General features: G+C 33.2%; 1 protein-coding gene and 1 long non-coding RNA gene across 2 annotated transcripts in view; one reads left to right on the top strand and one right to left on the bottom strand.

Annotated features, from left to right (window-relative positions):
• LOC124440043 overlaps positions 1-17246 on the bottom strand; it is a 116968-nt gene extending 99722 nt beyond the window's left edge. Inside the window, exons 1-8 of the mRNA XM_046990369.1 lie at positions 17103-17246; positions 14914-15231; positions 13554-13871; positions 6184-6501; positions 4851-5168; positions 3777-3835; positions 1943-2201; positions 528-845 (exon numbers count right to left, since the gene is read on the bottom strand). Coding sequence (XP_046846325.1) covers positions 528-845; positions 1943-2201; positions 3777-3835; positions 4851-5168; positions 6184-6501; positions 13554-13871; positions 14914-15231; positions 17103-17163 — 1969 coding nt within the window. The 5' untranslated portion in view covers positions 17164-17246. The remainder of the gene's footprint in view (positions 1-527; positions 846-1942; positions 2202-3776; positions 3836-4850; positions 5169-6183; positions 6502-13553; positions 13872-14913; positions 15232-17102) is intronic.
• Positions 17247-18166: 920 nt separating this feature from the next.
• LOC124440047 lies at positions 18167-18925 on the top strand. Its single transcript, XR_006946533.1, has 2 exons — positions 18167-18381; positions 18449-18925. It is a non-coding gene; the product is annotated as an uncharacterized LOC124440047 (long non-coding RNA).
• The last annotated feature ends 1143 nt before the right edge of the window (positions 18926-20068 follow it).

Here is a 20068-nt window from a genome sequence, read left to right on the forward strand (position 1 = left end):
TAACAGTCAGTAAAAAACAAAATTAAAAATGCATTTTTTAAGATGGACAACACGCCATTACAAGTCATAAAGTTACACTGTAATGTATATTTGGAGATGTTCCTTTAAAATATGCCAAAAAGAAAAATTTTAATGGAGCTTCATAGGCTACAGCCTACAGCTTCAAAAAGCTCTAATGAATGTAATGAATGTAAACAATCGTAACAAAACTGATTATAACGATTATCGCATCCCTCCACGGAAAGTTTAGTCTATGGGCTGCCCTTTAGCTCTAGCATTATCTAATCTTTTTATGGGCCATCATGAAATAGGTTATGTTTAATAATGTCCTCATGAAACAAGTTATGTTTATTTAGTTATTTTACGTCCGAAGCTGTGTTTATTCATCAGGCATTTGTCAATATCTCTTTCAGTATTATAAAATCATATTGAATGTTTAATGTTTCATTGACATTCCGAAATAATCCATTTTATCATCTTTTTATAAAAATCTTCCAATCTTTAAGATAATTTATGTACATACAAACCTGAACATTGTACACCAGCATCTTCATTATGTCCACAATTATGGTATCCCCATCCTCTATGTGAACAACTCGAAATATTGTTTTCGTTTCCTACACAACGAACGTTGTCCAACCATATTCGTCCTCTGCCATCAGGAACATGACTTCCTTGTAAAGCACTGACAGCATAGTCATAACCAAGTTGACGACAAACAACTTTAGCATCTTTTAAATCCCAGCTATCATCACAAATTGTTCCCCATTCTCCATTGTAAAATACTTCCACACGACCTCTGCCACTATAACTTCTTGGTCCCCGAAGTCTAACAGAGTTGACGACTGATAAAAAAAGAAAATATATAGATATTGCAAGACATAGAAATCTCAAATTCAAAAGATTCGGGGTTACGTGTACATGTAAAATATCCTAATACAAATATTAGAGCCCAAATGATAATTTTTAAAATAGCCATAAGCAATTTGGTTTTATAAAATTTATTAAAAGCGACGTACGTTTCGTCTTGACTGAAGATATCTTCAGACTAATAAGGACGTTTACAAAAATTTTATTTATAGTTATTTAAATAGTTAAAGATATCAGATTGCTATGGATGTGCAAGTGTGATGTGGTGTGTAGCTAGGCGGATGTGTTAAGACTAGAAAACTCGAGAGGGATGGTGCTTTCTTGACACATGGACACAGCCTTAACACATTCGACCTTATGATACGCAAAGCCTCTTTATCTCTAAACTAAAGTCATTATTTAACGCCAACGGAAGCTCCATCCCTCTACCTAAGCTTACTATCTCACCCTTGCTGTACACCACACCGTATTGGACATCCACAGTAATGTAATACATTTAACTATGTAAATATAAAAATATAAAATAAAGCACAATTCGAAAAAGGTCATTTTGTAAACTTAGATTCAGGTTATCAAAACAAGACAATTAGAAGTATAATGTTTCGGTTTTATTTCCAAACCCTCATCAGTGAAATGATCATTTAAAATAAAACCGAAATATTACACTTCTAATTGTCTTGTTTTGATAACTTGAATCTAAGTTTACAAGAAGTCTTTTTTCGGATTGTGCTTTATTTTATATTTAATGAAATTGTCGTCTGGTCAAGGAATGTAAATAACAATGAATGTATTTTTTATAAACTTCCTTATTAGTCTGAAGATGTTTTGATTCAAAACGAAATGTCACTCGCTTTAAATACATTTTATAAAACCAAAGTGGAACAAAATATGTTTATTAGTTATTTTATGTTCAAAGCTGTGTTTATTCTTCAGGCATTTGTCAATATCTGTTTCAATATTATAAAATCATATTAAATGTTTAAATTAATCATTGAGGTTACTTAAATAATCCAGTTTGTCATCTTTGTGTAAAAATATTTTAAATTTTAATATAAATTATGCACATACAAACCTGAACATTGTACACCAGCATCTTCATGATGTCTACAATTATGTGTTCCCCATCCTCTATGTGAACAACTCGAAATATTATTTTCATTTCCTACACAACGAACATTATCCAACCATATTTTTCCACGGCCATCAGGAACAGAACTTCCTTTTAAAGCGCTGACAGCATAGTCATAACCAAGTTGACGACAAACAACTTTAGCATCTTTTAAATCCCAGCTATCATCACAAATTGTTCCCCATTCTCCATTGTAAAATACTTCCACGACCTCTGCCACTAGAACTTTTGGTCCCCGAAGTCTGACAGAGTTGAAACCTGATAAAAAAAATATATTATTAGTACGAACTATAGAATTTCAATTCTGAAATATTCTGAGTTACATATACATATAAAGTATTCCATTGTGTTAGATCCGTTTTTAAAATATTCTTTGATGAAATTGGTGGTTTAAATTAGTAACAGAAAAAACTTAATTATATTAATAAAAAACCTACAAAATTACCAATATCAAAAAGTTTTGGAATAATTAGACACTCATTGACTATCTTAAGTCTAAAAATCGTTTATTTAAACCAGCCTTATTTCTTCAATCAACATAAATAATTTTTATGATCCTTTAACTGGGAAATTTTTCCCACTTGGTTTTCCAAACAATCGTTTGATAATGTTGCCATATGGCAACACTGCCTCATAAGAGGTTGAAACAAGGACATCATAAAAATAAAATATTCACATAGACTGTTTCCTCACCGCCTAGGAATCTCTATCTTATATTGTAAAAGCACTATCTTTGTAATAATTGAAAAAAAAGTTTCCGGTGCTCTGTAGGCACTTCATGAATTAAACTCAAGTGGTCATTGAGGAAACGAAATTAAAAATGTATTGTTGAAGATATACAACACGCCAATACATAATATATAGACATGCGTAATTGTAAATTCTTTGTAAAAACGTAATAAATTATTCGTTCGGAGAAAGCGTCAAATAAAATTATTTACATTATAGTGTAAATTTGGAGATGCTCCTTTTAAACCTGCAAAAATATTTTTAATGTAAACGGTGCTTCATAAGCTACAGCTTCAAAAATTTGTGATGAATGTAGACTATCGTTACAAAACTGATAATAAAGATTATCACATCCTTCCACGGAAAGTTTAATCTATGGGCTGCCCTCTAGATCCGGTATTAGCTAATCTTTTCATGTGCCATCATGAAACAAGTTATGTTTATTTAGTTATCCTAAGTCTGCAGTTATGTTTATTATTGAGGCGCTCGTCAGTATTTGTTGAATAACATAAAATCATTTTAAGTGTTTAGATTTTTTCTTTGACCACCCTCCACCAAATAATCCAGTTTATTATCTGTGTTGAATTTATTTCCAATTATGTACATACAAACCTGAACATTGTACACCAGCATCTTCATCATGTCCACAATCATGTGTTCCCCAACCTCTATGTGAACAACTGGAAATATTATTTTCATTTCCTACACAACGAACGTCATCCAACCATATTCTTCCACTGCCATCAGGAACATTACCTCCTTGTAAAGCACTGACAGCATACTTATAACCAAGTTGACGACAAACAACTTTAGCATCTTTTATATCCCAGCTATCATCACAAATTGTTCCCCATTCTCCATTGTAAAATACTTCCACACGACCTCTGCCACTAGAACGTTTTGGTCCCCGAAGTCTAACAGAGTTTACAACTGACAAAAAAGAAAATATATAGATAGTGCGATCTATAGAAGTCTCAATTCCGAAGTATTCTAAGTTACATATATACATATAAAGTATCCTGTTATGTTAGATGCCATTGTAAAATACTTCAACACGACCTCTGCCACTAGAACGTTTTGGTCCCCGAAGTCTAACAGAGTTTACAACTGATAAAAAAAGAAAATATATAGATAGTGCGATCTATAGAAGTCTCAATTCTAAAATTGTTTGAGTTACATGTATACAAATAGAGGATCCAATTGTGTTTGATCATATTGTAAAATATTCTGGGACGAAATTGATGTTTTATAATTGATGACAGAACTTAATTATACTTAGGAAAAAACTTACATAAGTACAAATATCAAAAAGTCTAGGAATAATTAGACCTATTTGACTCTTATGATTCCCTAAATTGTTTATTTAGACCAGGCGTTACTTACTTTATTCATATAAGGAAATAAAAATAAATTTTTCACATAGACCGTCCTTTCACCCAGTGGGAATCTCTTTAAGGTATTTTTAAAATAATTGTCTTTTTATTTATTGAAAAATACATTTCCTGTGCTCTCTAGGCATGTTATTAACTAAATTCAAACGGTCATTGACAAAACGAATGTAAAAATGCATTTTTTAAGATAGACAACACGCCAATACACGACGTAAAGGCATGCTCAATTTTAAATTTTCGGTGTAAGAAAGGGTTGAATTAAAAGTAATTACTTTGTTGTGTGAATTTGGAATTGCTCCTTTTAAACCTTTAAAAAATTTTAATCTAAACCGAAGCTACTTTTATTCTTCAGGCATTTGTCAATATCTGTTTCATTATGATAAAATCATTACATGTTTGTAGATGTAGATTGTCCAGGTTAGTATAGTCCTGAAAAGGACTGTTTTTGTTGTTGTTGACTGACGTTTCGACAACCTTGGTGGTAGTTATCTTCAGAGTCAAATGACTACCACTAAGGTTGTCGAAACGTCAGTCAAAACAACAAAAACAGTCCTTCTAAAGGCTATACTAACGTGGACGATCTACATATACAAACATGTAACGATACTCCCGGGTTCGAACCATTTACTTTATGATAAAATCATATTAAATATTTAAATTAATCATCGAGGATCCTTCAAATGATCCAGTTTATCATCTTTGTATAAAAAGATAAATATGCACATACAAACCTGAACATTGTACACCAGCATCTTCATGATGTCTACAATTATGTGTTCCCCATCCTCTATGTGAACAACTTAAAATATTATTTTCATTTCCTACACAACGAACGTCGTCCGACCATATTTTTCCACGGCCATCAGGAACATCACCACCTTGTAAAGCACTGACAGCATAGTCATAACCAAGTTGACGACAAACAACTTTAGCATCTTTTAAATCCCAGCTATCATCACAAATTGTTCCCCATTCTCCATTGTAAAATACTTCCACACGACCTCTACCACTAGAACTTCTTGGTCCCCGAAGTCTAACAGAGTTGACGACTGATAAGAAAAGAAAATAAATAGATATTGCAAAACATAGAAGTCTCAATTCCGACATATTCTAAGTTACATGTATACATATAAAGTATCCTGTTATTTTAGATCCCATTGCAAAATCTTCTTTGGCGAAATTAATGATTTAAATTAGTAACAAAATAATGATAAAAAAAACTTATATAATTACCAATATCAAAACGTTTTGGACAATTAGACACTATTTGACTTTCATAAGTCTTAAAAAAATTTTATTTAGACCAGTTCTTATTTCTTTATGTAATATAAATAACTTCTTAACCCTTTAACTTGCGAATTTTCCCATTTATTTTCCATTCAATCGTTTACTTTGTTGCCATATGGCAACAATGCCCCATAACTTGTTGAAATAAACAAATAATAAACAGTAAATTGTTCACATAGACTCGTCGTTTACAACGTGAGAATCTTTATCGTATTTTTATAATAACTGTCTTTTTAATTATTCATAAATACGTTTCTAGTGCTCTCTAGGCATGTCTTCTGCTAAACCTTAACGGTCAGTGAGAAACGAAATTAAAAACGCATTTTTTAAGATGGACAACACGCCATTACAAGTCTTAAAGTTACACTGTAGTGTATATTTGGAGATGTTCCTTTTAAATATGCAAAAAAAAATAAATTTTAAGGGAGCTTCATAGGCTACAGCCTACAGCTTCAAGAAGCTCTAATGAATGTAAACAATCGTAACAAAACTGATTATAACGATTAAAACTGATTATAGCTCTGCATTATCTAATCTTTTTCTGGGCCATCATGAAATAGGTTATGTTTAATGATGTCCTCATGGAATAGGTTATGTTTATTTAGTTATTTTACGTCCGAAGCTGTGTTTATTCATCAGGCATTTGTCAATATCTCTTTCAGTATTATAAAATCATATAAAATGTTTAAATTAATTATTAACGTTCCCAAATAATCGAGTTCATCATCTTTTTATAAAAATCTTGCAATTTTTAAGATAAGTGATGTACATACAAACCTGAACATTGTACACCAGCATCCTCATCATGTCCACAATTATGTGATCCCCATCCTCTATGTGAACAACTCGAAATATTGTTTTCATTTCCTACACAACGAACGTCGTCCAACCATATTCGTCCTCTGCCATCAGGAACATTACCTCCTTGTAAAGCTCTAATAGCAGCACCAAGACCAAGTTGACGACAAACAACTTTAGCATCGTTTAAATCCCAGCTATCATCACAAACTGTTCCCCATTGTCCATTATAAAATACTTCCACACGACCACTACCACTAGAACTTCTTGGTCCCCGAAGTCTAACAGAGTTGACAACTGATAAAAAAAGAAAACATATAGATATTGCAAGACATAGAAATCTCAAATTCAAAAGATTTGGGGTTACATGTACATGTAAAATATCTTAATGCAAATATTAGAGCCCAACTGATAATTTTTGAAATAGCCATAAGCAATTTGGTTTTATAAAATTTATTAAAAGCGACGTACGTTTCGTCTTGACTGAAGACATCTTCAGACTAATAAGGAAGTTTACAAATATTTTATTTATAGTTATTTAAATAGTTTAAGATATCAGATTGCCGTGGATGTGCAAGTGTGATGTGGTGTGTAGCTTGGCGGAGGTGTTATGACCAGAAAACTCGAGAGGGATGGTGCTTTCTTGACACATGGACACAACCTTGACACATTCGACCTTATGATACGCAAAGCCTCTTTATCTCTAAACTAAAGTCATTATTGCACGCCAAAGGAAGCTCCATCCCTCTAGCTAGGCTTAATATCTCACCCTTGCTGTACACCACACCGTATTGGACATCCACAGTAATGTGATACATTTAACTATGTTAATAAAAAATATAAAATAAAGCACAGTTCGAAAAAGGTCATTTTGTAAACTTAGATTCAAGTTATCATAACAAGACAATTAGAAGTACAATGTTTCGGTTTTATTTCTAAGCCCTTATATATGAAATGATCATTTGAAATAAAACCGAAATATTACACTTCTAATTGTCTTGTTTTGATAACTTGAATCTAAGTTTACAAGGAGTCCTTTTTCGGTTTGTGCTTTATTTTATAATTAATGAAACTGTCGTCTGGTCAATAAATGTAAATAACAATGAATGTATTTTTTATAAACTTCCTTATTATAGTCTGAAGATGTTTTGATTTAAAAGGAAATGTCACTCGCTTTTAATACATTTTATAAAACCAAAGTGGAACAAAATATGTTTATTTAGTTATTTTACGTCCGAAACTGTGTTTATTCTTCAGGCATTTGTCAATATCTGGTTCAATATTATAAAATTATATTAAATGTTTTAATTAATAATTGAGGTTCCTTAAATAATCCAGCTTGTCATCTTTGTGTAAAAATCTTCCAATTTTTAAGATAATTTATGTAAAGTAAATGGTTTGAACCCGGGAGTATCGTTATATGTTTGTAAATGATGATCGTCCAGGTTAATAAAGTCCTGAGAAGGACTGTTTTTGTTGTTGTTGACTGACGTTTCGACAACCTTAGCGGTAGTCATCTTCAGAGTCAAATGAGAAGTAAACGTCAGGTTAGCCGTATTTGTTGTCTGGTTCTTACGTCATTGTATTGTTTGTACAGGAAATGTGCAGGAAATGTGTATGGTCATTGTGGATTAGTGTGAAGTGAAATATTTTCTTTTTAGTTGTGATGTGTGATTTAGGTGTGACGTTTTTAGTTGTAATGTGTGGGTGTCAATTGTGTATTGTCATTGTGAATTAGTTTGAAGTGTAATGTTTTTAGTTGATCGTTTGCTTGTATTGTGAATAAGTCGTTTGTAAGGTGCCGGTAATTGCTGTGATCTGTTCAGGGGGGTTTCTTCCAAGTTGGTATACCAATAATAGTGTATAGAATGATAGTGTTCAGTACCACGACCACCTAGACTATACGGACTACCAAAACTTCACAAACCACAAATACCCATGCGACCAATTGTATCATTCTGTGGTTCGCCTACTTACGAACTTTCAAAGTACTTGACTAACATACTGCAACCACTTACAAACAAATCAAAACACAAGCTACAATCTACTGAAACTTTCATTAAAAAACTGTGCACTATACAAATACCGGACAACTATATACTAGTGTCTTTTGATGTGAAATCACTGTTCACCAGTATTCCACTTAATCTGGCACTTACTTGTACAAAAACCCTCATTACAAACACCACGGACGTACTGCCATTACCGACAGAAGACATTATGGAGTTACTAGAGCTCTGCCTCACCTCGACTTAATTCCAATACAAAGGAACACACTTCAAACAATTACATGGGACAGCAATGGGCTCGCCCGTTTCTGTTGTAGTTGCTGAAATTGTAATGCAATCTATAGAGGAACGGGCACTCACGACTTACAAACATGCACTACCTTTTTGGTTTCGCTACGTAGATGACACAATCACAGCACTACATGCAGACGACATTAATGACTTTCATACTCACATCAACAAACAGAACAGCCACATACAATTTACCAAAGATGTCGAAGAAAACGGAACTCTTCCTTTTCTCGACTGTTTGGTAAAACATGACAATCAAAAACTAGGAACAACAGTTTATCGCAAGCCAACACATACTGACCGACTACTAGACCAATCATCTTACAACCCTACATCACACAAAGCCACCACAATCAGAACATTAAAAAGTCGTGCACAAATCATATGTGATTCACCGGACGCTCTACAAAACGAAAACAACTATCTCAAACGTGTTTTTGACAAAAACAACTATAACTCTGACTTTATCAAACGCAACACTTACAAACCCAACGAACCCAACGAACCCAACGAAACGAACAACTCAGTGACAACAGCAACGATACCTTACATCAAAGGTACGTCTGAGACTATCTCGCGTATCTTACGACCATACAACATACGTCTCGCACATAAACCAATCACAACGTTACGACAAGTACTAACGAACATAAAGGACAAAGAACAACCCAACGAACGACAAGGTGCAGTTTACAAAATAAACTGCTCCGACTGTCACGCCTCCTATATCGGGGAAACTGGCAGGAACTTAAACATAAGACTTACTGAGCACAAACGAGCTACTAAGAAACAAGACAAAACTAATCACATTGCCGAACATCACCGAATCACAAAGCACAACATTGACTGGGACTCGGCAAAATGCATCACTTACAGTACTGACTATAGACAACGGCTTACATTAGAAAGTTGGTATACCAACTTGGAAGAAACCCCCCTGAACAGATCACAGCAATTACCGGCACCTTACAAACGACTTATTCACAATACAAGCAAACGATCAACTAAAAACATTACACTTCAAACTAATTCACAATGACAATACACAATTGACACCCACACACTACAACTAAAAACGTCACACCTAAATCACACATCACAACTAAAAATAAAATATTTCACTTCACACTAATCCACAATGACAATACACATTTCCTGCACATTTCCTGTACAAACAATACAATGACGTAAGAACCAGACAACAAATACGGCTAACCTGACGTTTACTTCTCATTTGACTCTGAAGATGACTACCGCTAAGGTTGTCGAAACGTCAGTCAACAACAACAAAAACAGTCCTTCTCAGGACTTTATTAACCTGGACGATCATCATTTACAAACATATAACGATACTCCCGGGTTCAAACCATTTACTTTACATAAATTATCTTAAAAATTGGAAGATTTTTACACAAAGATGACAAGCTGGATTATTTAAGGAACCTCAATTATTAATTAAAACATTTAATATAATTTTATAATATTGAACCAGATATTGACAAATGCCTGAAGAATAAACACAGTTTCGGACGTAAAATAACTAAATAAACATATTTTGTTCCACTTTGGTTTTATAAAATGTATTAAAAGCGAGTGACATTTCCTTTTAAATCAAAACATCTTCAGACTATAATAAGGAAGTTTATAAAAAATACATTCATTGTTATTTACATTTATTGACCAGACGACAGTTTCATTAATTATAAAATAAAGCACAAACCGAAAAAGGACTCCTTGTAAACTTAGATTCAAGTTATCAAAACAAGACAATTAGAAGTGTAATATTTCGGTTTTATTTCAAATGATCATTTCATATATAAGGGCTTAGAAATAAAACCGAAACATTGTACTTCTAATTGTCTTGTTATGATAACTTGAATCTAAGTTTACAAAATGACCTTTTTCGAACTGTGCTTTATTTTATATTTTTTATTAACATAGTTAAATGTATCACATTACTGTGGATGTCCAATACGGTGTGGTGTACAGCAAGGGTGAGATATTAAGCCTAGCTAGAGGGATGGAGCTTCCTTTGGCGTGCAATAATGACTTTAGTTTAGAGATAAAGAGGCTTTGCGTATCATAAGGTCGAATGTGTCAAGGTTGTGTCCATGTGTCAAGAAAGCACCATCCCTCTCGAGTTTTCTGGTCATAACACCTCCGCCAAGCTACACACCACATCACACTTGCACATCCACGGCAATCTGATATCTTAAACTATTTAAATAACTATAAATAAAATATTTGTAAACTTCCTTATTAGTCTGAAGATGTCTTCAGTCAAGACGAAACGTACGTCGCTTTTAATAAATTTTATAAAACCAAATTGCTTATGGCTATTTCAAAAATTATCAGTTGGGCTCTAATATTTGCATTAAGATATTTTACATGTACATGTAACCCCAAATCTTTTGAATTTGAGATTTCTATGTCTTGCAATATCTATATGTTTTCTTTTTTTATCAGTTGTCAACTCTGTTAGACTTCGGGGACCAAGAAGTTCTAGTGGCAGAGGTCGTGTGGAAGTATTTTACAATGGAGAATGGGGAACAATTTGTGATGATAGCTGGGATTTAAAAGATGCTGAAGTTGTTTGTCGTCAACTTGGTTATGACTATGCTGTCAGTGCTTTACAAGGAAGTCATGTTCCTGATGGCAGAGGACGAATATGGTTGGACAACGTTCGTTGTGTAGGAAATGAAAACAATATTTCGAGTTGTTCACATAGAGGATGGGGATCCCATAATTGTGGACATAATGAAGATGCTGGTGTACAATGTTCAGGTTTGTATGTACATAAATTATATGTTTGTAAATGATGATCGTCCAGGTTAATAAAGTCCTGAGAAGGACTGTTTTTGTTGTTGTTGACTGACGTTTCGACAACCTTAGCGGTAGTCATCTTCAGAGTCAAATGAGAAGTAAACGTCAGGTTAGCCGTATTTGTTGTCTGGTTCTTACGTCATTGTATTGTTTGTACAGGAAATGTGCAGGAAATGTGTATTGTCATTGTGGATTAGTGTGAAGTGAAATATTTTATTTTTAGTTGTGATGTGTAATTTAGGTGTGACGTTTTTAGTTGTAGTGTGTGGGTGTCAATTGTGTATTGTCATTGTGAATTAGTTTGAAGTGTAATGTTTTTAGTTGATCGTTTGCTTGTATTGTGAATAAGTCGTTTGTAAGGTGCCGGTAATTGCTGTGATCTGTTCAGGGGGGTTTCTTCCAAGTTGGTATACCAACTTTCTAATGTAAGCCGTTGTCTATAGTCAGTACTGTAAGTGATGCATTTTGCCGAGTCCCAGTCAATGTTGTGCTTTGTGATTCGGTGATGTTCGGCAATGTGATTAGTTTTGTCTTGTTTCTTAGTAGCTCGTTTGTGCTCAGTAAGTCTTATGTTTAAGTTCCTGCCAGTTTCCCCGATATAGGAGGCGTGACAGTCGGAGCAGTTTATTTTGTAAACTGCACCTTGTCGTTCGTTGGGTTGTTCTTTGTCCTTTATGTTCGTTAGTACTTGTCGTAACGTTGTGATTGGTTTATGTGCGAGACGTATGTTGTATGGTCGTAAGATACGCGAGATAGTCTCAGACGTACCTTTGATGTAAGGTATCGTTGCTGTTGTCACTGAGTTGTTCGTTTCGTTGGGTTCGTTGGGTTCGTTGGGTTTGTAAGTGTTGCGTTTGATAAAGTCAGAGTTATAGTTGTTTTTGTCAAAAACACGTTTGAGATAGTTGTTTTCGTTTTGTAGAGCGTCCGGTGAATCACATATGATTTGTGCACGTCTTGTTAATGTTCTGATTGTGGTGGCTTTGTGTGATGTAGGGTTGTAAGATGATTGGTCTAGTAGTCGGTCAGTATGTGTTGGCTTGCGATAAACTGTTGTTCCTAGTTTTTGATTGTCATGTTTTACCAAACAGTCGAGAAAAGGAAGAGTTCCGTTTTCTTCGACATCTTTGGTAAATTGTATGTGGCTGTTCTGTTTGTTGATGTGAGTATGAAAGTCATTAATGTCGTCTGCATGTAGTGCTGTGATTGTGTCATCTACGTAGCGAAACCAAAAAGGTAGTGCATGTTTGTAAGTCGTGAGTGCCCGTTCCTCTATAGATTGCATTACAATTTCAGCAACTACAACAGAAACGGGCGAGCCCATTGCTGTCCCATGTAATTGTTTGAAGTGTGTTCCTTTGTATTGGAATTAAGTCGAGGTGAGGCAGAGCTCTAGTAACTCCATAATGTCTTCTGTCGGTAATGGCAGTACGTCCGTGGTGTTTGTAATGAGGGTTTTGGTACAAGCAAGTGCCAGATTAAGTGGAATACTGGTGAACAGTGATTTCACATCAAAAGACACTAGTATATAGTTGTCCGGTATTTGTATAGTGCACAGTTTTGTAATGAAAGTTTCAGTAGATTGTAGCTTGTGTTTTGATTTGTTTATAAGTGGTTGCAGTATGTTTGTCAAGTACTTTGAAAGTTTGTAAGTAGGCGAACCACATAATGATACAATTGGTCGCATGGGTATTTGTGGTTTGTGAAGTTTTGGTAGTCCGTATAGTCTAGGTGGTCGTGGTACTGAACACTATCATTCTATACACTATTATTGGTATACCAACTTGGAAGAAACCCCCCTGAACAGATCACAGCAATTACCGGCACCTTACAAACGACTTATTCACAATACAAGCAAACGATCAACTAAAAACATTACACTTCAAACTAATTCACAATGACAATACACAATTGACACCCACACACTACAACTAAAAACGTCACACCTAAATCACACATCACAACTAAAAATAAAATATTTCACTTCACACTAATCCACAATGACAATACACATTTCCTGCACATTTCCTGTACAAACAATACAATGACGTAAGAACCAGACAACAAATACGGCTAACCTGACGTTTACTTCTCATTTGACTCTGAAGATGACTACCGCTAAGGTTGTCGAAACGTCAGTCAACAACAACAAAAACAGTCCTTCTCAGGACTTTATTAACCTGGACGATCATCATTTACAAACATATAATTTATGTACATACAAACCTGAACATTGTACACCAGCATCTTCATTATGTCCACAATTATGGGATCCCCATCCTCTATGTGAACAACTCGAAATATTGTTTTCATTTCCTACACAACGAACGTTGTCCAACCATATTCGTCCTCTGCCATCAGGAACATGACTTCCTTGTAAAGCACTGACAGCATAGTCATAACCAAGTTGACGACAAACAACTTCAGCATCTTTTAAATCCCAGCTATCATCACAAATTGTTCCCCATTCTCCATTGTAAAATACTTCCACACGACCTCTGCCACTAGAACTTCTTGGTCCCCGAAGTCTAACAGAGTTGACAACTGATAAAAAAAGGAAATGAATAGATATTGCAAAACATAGAAGTCTCAATTCCGACATATTCTAAGTTACATGTATACATATAAAGTATCCTGTTGATTTAGATCCCATTGCAAAATCTTCTTTGGCGAAATTAATGATTTAAATTAGTAACAAAAGAATGATAAAAAAACTTATATAATTACCAATATCAAAACGTTTTGGACAATTAGACACTATTTGACTTTCATAAGTCTTAAAAAAATTTTATTTAGACCAGTTCTTATTTCTTTATGTAATATAAATAACTTCTTAACCCTTTAACTTGCGAATTTTACCATTTATTTTCCATTCAATCGTTTACTTTGTTGCCATATGGCAACAATGCCCCATAACTTGTTGAAATAAACAAATAATAAACAGTAAATTGTTCACATAGACTCTTCGTTTACAACGTGAGAATCTTTATCGTATTTTTAAAATAACTGTCTTTTTAATTATTCATAAATACGTTTCTAGTGCTCTCTAGGCATGTCTTCTGCTAAACCTTAGCGGTCAGTGAGAAACGAAATTAAAAATGCATTTTTTAAGATGGACAACACGCCATTACAAGTCAAAAAGTTACACTGTAGTGTATATTTGGAGATGTTCCTTTTAAATATGCAAAAAAATTAATTTTAAGGGAGCTTCATAGGCTACAGCCTACAGCTTCAAGAAGCTCTAATGAATGTAAACAATCGTAACAAAACTGATTATAACGATTATCACATCCTTCCACGGAAATTTTAGTCTATGGGCTGCTCTTTAGCTCTGCATTATCTAATCTTTTTCTGGGCCATCATGAAATAGGTTTTGTTTAATAATGTCCTCATGGAATAAGTTATGTTTATTTAGTTATTTTACGTCCGAAGCTGTGTTTATTCATCAGGCATTTGTCAATATCTCTTTCAGTATTATAAAATCATATAAAATGTTTAAATTAATCATTAACGTTCCCAAATAATCCAGTTCATCATCTTTTTATAAAATCTTGCAATTTTTAAGATAAGTGATGTACATACAAACCTGAACATTGTACACCAGCATCCTCATCATGTCCACAATTATGTGATCCCCATCCTCTATGTGAACAACTCGAAATATTGTTTTCATTTCCTACACAACGAACGTCGTCCAACCATATTCGTCCACTGCCATCAGGAACATTACCTCCTTGTAAAGCTCTAATAGCTGCACCAAGACCAAGTTGACGACAAACAACTTTAGCATCGTTTAAATCCCAGCTATCATCACAAACTGTTCCCCATTCTCCATTATAAAATACTTCCACACGACCACTACCACTAGAACTTCTTGGTCCCCGAAGTCTAACAGAGTTGAAACCTAATGGCAAAAAGAAAATATATCGATGGTGCAATTTCAAGTTTTATTTAAATATAATTTCAAAGTTAGACGGTGCAATATATAGAAATCTCATTTCTAAAATATTCTGATAAAATTCATAATCTTTATCTTCACAATTGAATTAGTTGTATAAAAATATAAACTATCTAAGCGATTTTGGCCTTTTATAGGTACTTTTTCACAATGAATGAAAAGACAAAATATTTATAACTGAATAAACTGTAATAAATAAAATAACTGTAAAAGTTTCCATAAAACTATGATTTCATCATTTCAATTTTATCTTGCCATCATTTTCAAGAGAAAATATGTAAAATATTCTGGGACAAATCGATGGCTTAATTAGCTACAAAAAACAAGTTAATTATATTAACTATAATACCTATAAGACAGTAAGTATTGCCTTTGTGAATGTGAAGTGCGTAAGTGTCGCTTTCTTAAAAAGGAGCCGTTGTTTTAGACTTAAAATTTTGGAAAACACACGAATTGTATTTTGTTGATCCGAGACTAAAACTAATGAGAAGAGATTTCAATATCAGTAACACAATACACGCATGTGCAAAATTTTAACCCGTTGTATTTTAATTGCTTTTAGTTGCTAAACTCTTTCAAAAGTGCTTATCGGTAAAACAATTTTCACCCAAAAAATGTTTATTTTTTGCCATGTTGAAAATTACAGGTGTTTCCCTTATTAAAGTTGCAGTTTGCTAAAATTTTTAGCCGTAATTACAAGAACTTTTAAATGTTGATAATGTTATATTGCAATCCAATGTCAAAGTTAAAAATATTTCTCTAACAGTAATAGTACTCATTGTAGAAAGAGCACAATCATTTGAACAACACAAACTTTAGCCACAGTAATTCTATAACTGCATGTGTTGATCAGAATTTTAATGGTTTCAACTTTACTCCATCAACCTTTTATCTACACCCAGCATGGGACCACTGTGGTGCCACTCGCGCGACTGCAAACAGGAACACAAATGTTTCCTCATTTCCAAACAATTTGCTGCATCGCATAAAATTTCAAACCTAAGCACATAACACTATACATGGTTACTTAGTAATTTATGTTTTACCAAGAAAATATATCTCGTATGAAGAAGATCATATCTTCATTTAAAATATATCTCGTATGAAATTTGCTCTACGTACACAATATTTATCTTCAGTCGACATTTAATCAATTTGTCAGCTGTTTGTAATCAGCATTTGTAGTTTTAAATTATTGTTACTTTGCAGCCAAGGTTTATTTTTGCAGTGCATTTTAAGTAAGTGCCACATTAGTATCGCGAGGACAGTATTTTGATATTCATTTCTTTCAAAGAGACTTTCAACACGTGACTTTGAAATTTCACAAAGGTATTGAAATTTTTATTAAAATTAGTTTGACTCGACCCTACATGCTTTGATTGAGATGAAACCGTGACACAGCACACGAGTTTTTAATATCATTGTGAACATAAATGAATAAATTGAGTGTTTTTCGAGAGCATGACACATGGAAATGCTTAAAAGTAAATTATTAACTTGAAAAGTAAATTAAAACATATTCATCTCAATACAATACGATTTATTCAATAAAAATGTTTAAATGTAAAACAATGAAAAACCTTTGCCTGGGCAACAACGGCAGTTTGGGTAAAAAACATTATTTCTTGGATCTTACGTAATAGCCAAGGGGTTTAAAGGCTGCAAACTAAGTTCTGTGTACAGTTTCTCTTTTATAAAGTGGATCTAAGTGAAGTAGATATATACGTGGAGCAGAAGGTTTTTTAATTTCTTGATTTTAAACATTATCAAAACAATATAGTTTTATTCTATTTCAAATATAATGTAAAAATACATACCTTGAATTTGTATGAAATGTTTGATCAAAAATAGACACACCACGAAAGTTACTTGTGCCATGGTGCAGCTTGAAATGGTGCAATCATATTAATTGAGGGAAAATATATGCATAATTCTGCTCTATGATACTCTTATGATAAACTTATGAGTTTCATGTGAGATGTGTATGATCCAGCATGCGTTTATTGCACGCTTCAAGGTGCGTAAGCGGAACTTTAAATTCTAAGAACTATGTTGTCATTATTTTGTTGAGAAACTGTTATTTATCTGTACAATACAGAAAATGTAAATTAAGAAAGAAATAATTATCGAGAAATAATTTTGTTTTTTGATTATATTATAAACGGCAACACTTTTCTTTTCGTTTCTTTGAACACTGAAAAGTCAATCTTCAATAAATATGAAAAGTTAACAACTTGCAAAAAAAGTTCAAACAAATTAGTTTGTAAATAAACAGTTTGTGTAAATCTTCATTCTTTAATTGTTACTTTCCTTTTGTGAAATATAAAAAAAAACATAAAGGAAATTGTAGATACTCTTAATACTACATAAATTCTGCAATTACTACTACATAAATATCCTGCTGTTTTCCAGTTAAAGGAAAGCGACGTGAAACCATAAGATTGTCATGTTTTCAAAAAACACTTGAAAATTCTACCTATACAACATTTATGATACAACACTTCAAAATTCTATTTTCGATTTTTAATTTTTGCTTATAATAATGCAAAAAATTTTATTCTTAACCCAATTTGCTTCAAACAATTTTGACTTATATTTTTTTAAAAATCTTTGATATATTAATTAATGTCTCCTTGATAAAACATTGACATTAAAGCAATGCAAATGTAGTTTTCTTTATTCGAGCTACGTTCACCAGAATCACTACATATGTAGACAGTCCCATTTTTCCAACGCTTAAAGCAAAGAAACATTTTTTGAGACAATCAAGTGATACCTAATTTTATGTTGACGTAAGTCTTTTCAGACAGCAGGGTCTCTAACATGCTTATTTACATGTTTGTACAGATTTTGGCATATATGGCAGACTTATCAGCAATATAACCTTGGTCACACTTCACAGCTCAAAAATGCTAAATAACTGCTTTCGGTTCATTGATCAACTCTAGTTTCAATCCTGGCCTCAAGGCTCAAAAAGTTTTCAGCTTGCAAAAACAGGATAAATCATGTAAAATCAATGTGTGGAAAAACGTTCACTCGATATCAAGGATTGTTCACTTGATACTTGAGAATATTATTTCACCCTGTTAAGTTAAGGTAACCTAAAGTAAAGTCATTTCTTCATTTCGAGTTTTATTTATCCTAGCTCAATTTCTGTTCTTAGGTCATTGTGGAGTTAGTAACAAATTGGAGTAAAAGGACTGTGGTGAGAACTTAATCAAGGAGGAAGTTAATTTGTACATACAAAAATAAAAGCTAAATCACAACAAAGTCAAGCCAAATTCTGCATTTACGCACGCCACGCTGCTGGCAAATTTAAAAAGCATGTATAGCCACATTGTACTACCATCAACAAAAATATTATTACAAAATTTATTTGACATAAATATCCTGCTGTTTTCCAGTTAAACAATGTGAAACAGGGAGGTAGTCATGTATAAAAGCAAATACATTACTTGAAAATTCTATTTTTGATTTATAATTGATAGTCATTGCATGTAATGCAAAAATTTTTATTTTTAATGCAGACGAAAAACTTAAACAATTGCCTTAGACAATTTTGACATAGACTTAAAAATCTTCAACATGTTAATTAATGTCTCCTTGATAGCATTGTCGACATTAAAGTAATGCAAAAGTAGTTTTCTTTATTTGGGCTACGTTCACCAGAATTACCCCATACATAGAAAGCTCCATTTTTTCCAACACTTACAGCAGAGAAACATTTTTTGAGACAATCAAATGATCTTTAATTTTATGTTTACGTGGGTGTTTGCTGACAGCAGGGTCTCTAACTTGCTTATTCGCATGTTTGTACAGATTTTGGCATATATGGAAGACTTATCAGTAATATAACCTTGGTCACCCTTCACTGCTCAAAAATGCTAAATAAGTGCTTTCGGTTCATTGATCAACAGGATAAATCATGTAAAATCAATGTATGGAAAAACGTTCACTCTATATCAAGGATTGTTCACTTGATACTTGATAATTTTATTTCACCCTGTTAAGTTAAGGTAACCTAAAGTAAAGTCATTTCTTCATTTCGAGTTTTATTTATCCTAGCTCAATTTGTGTTCTTATTGTCAACAACAATTAAAATATTCACAAATCATTCTGTCTGCATATGCTTTCATATGACTGGATTTCTATGTAGTCAAAATGGGAATTCAAACTTCCTGCTAGACCTTAAGTGTTGACCTTTTCTGGGCCCATTTGAAATTTTCCCCAAACCAGCAGTTTTAATTTTTGCTCTTTTTATAAAATAGGTTTGAAGTCAGTAAGGCTGGAGGATTGCATGGTTCCAGTAATGTATTTTGTAGTGCTTATACTATTGAGTTATCAAAAGCACATCACCAAGCTAATCAGTTCACAAAGAACTGAAAGACCTTAAATAGATTCTGGGAATTACATACCGTTTTTTTCAAAAATATAGCAACGCTGAAATAATCAGAAAAGTGATGAAAAAATGACGCGAGCGATGAACCATAAAGTACCGTATTATGTATAGCTTCAATTTTTGAAAAAATATAACAGTTACCCTAATGCATACAAGTAATAATTCTAACGAAATGGTTTTTCATAAACGCAAGTGTTGGTATTTACCAGTATGATCAGGTTTTTGATTGGTTTGAACGTTTGATAAATCTTAACGCACAATATGTTCATCATTGTTTGAATGACCATATCACAAACCTTCATATTAAATTATTCATATTTTTTTTATAAAAAATGGTACAAAATTATAAAACAAATGGCAAAATACTTAAATTAGTGATGACCA

The sequence above is a fragment of the Xenia sp. Carnegie-2017 genome, unplaced genomic scaffold (genome assembly GCF_021976095.1).
Source record: "Xenia sp. Carnegie-2017 unplaced genomic scaffold, XeniaSp_v1 HiC_scaffold_2, whole genome shotgun sequence".
Taxonomy (NCBI): Eukaryota; Metazoa; Cnidaria; class Anthozoa; order Malacalcyonacea; family Xeniidae; genus Xenia; species Xenia sp. Carnegie-2017.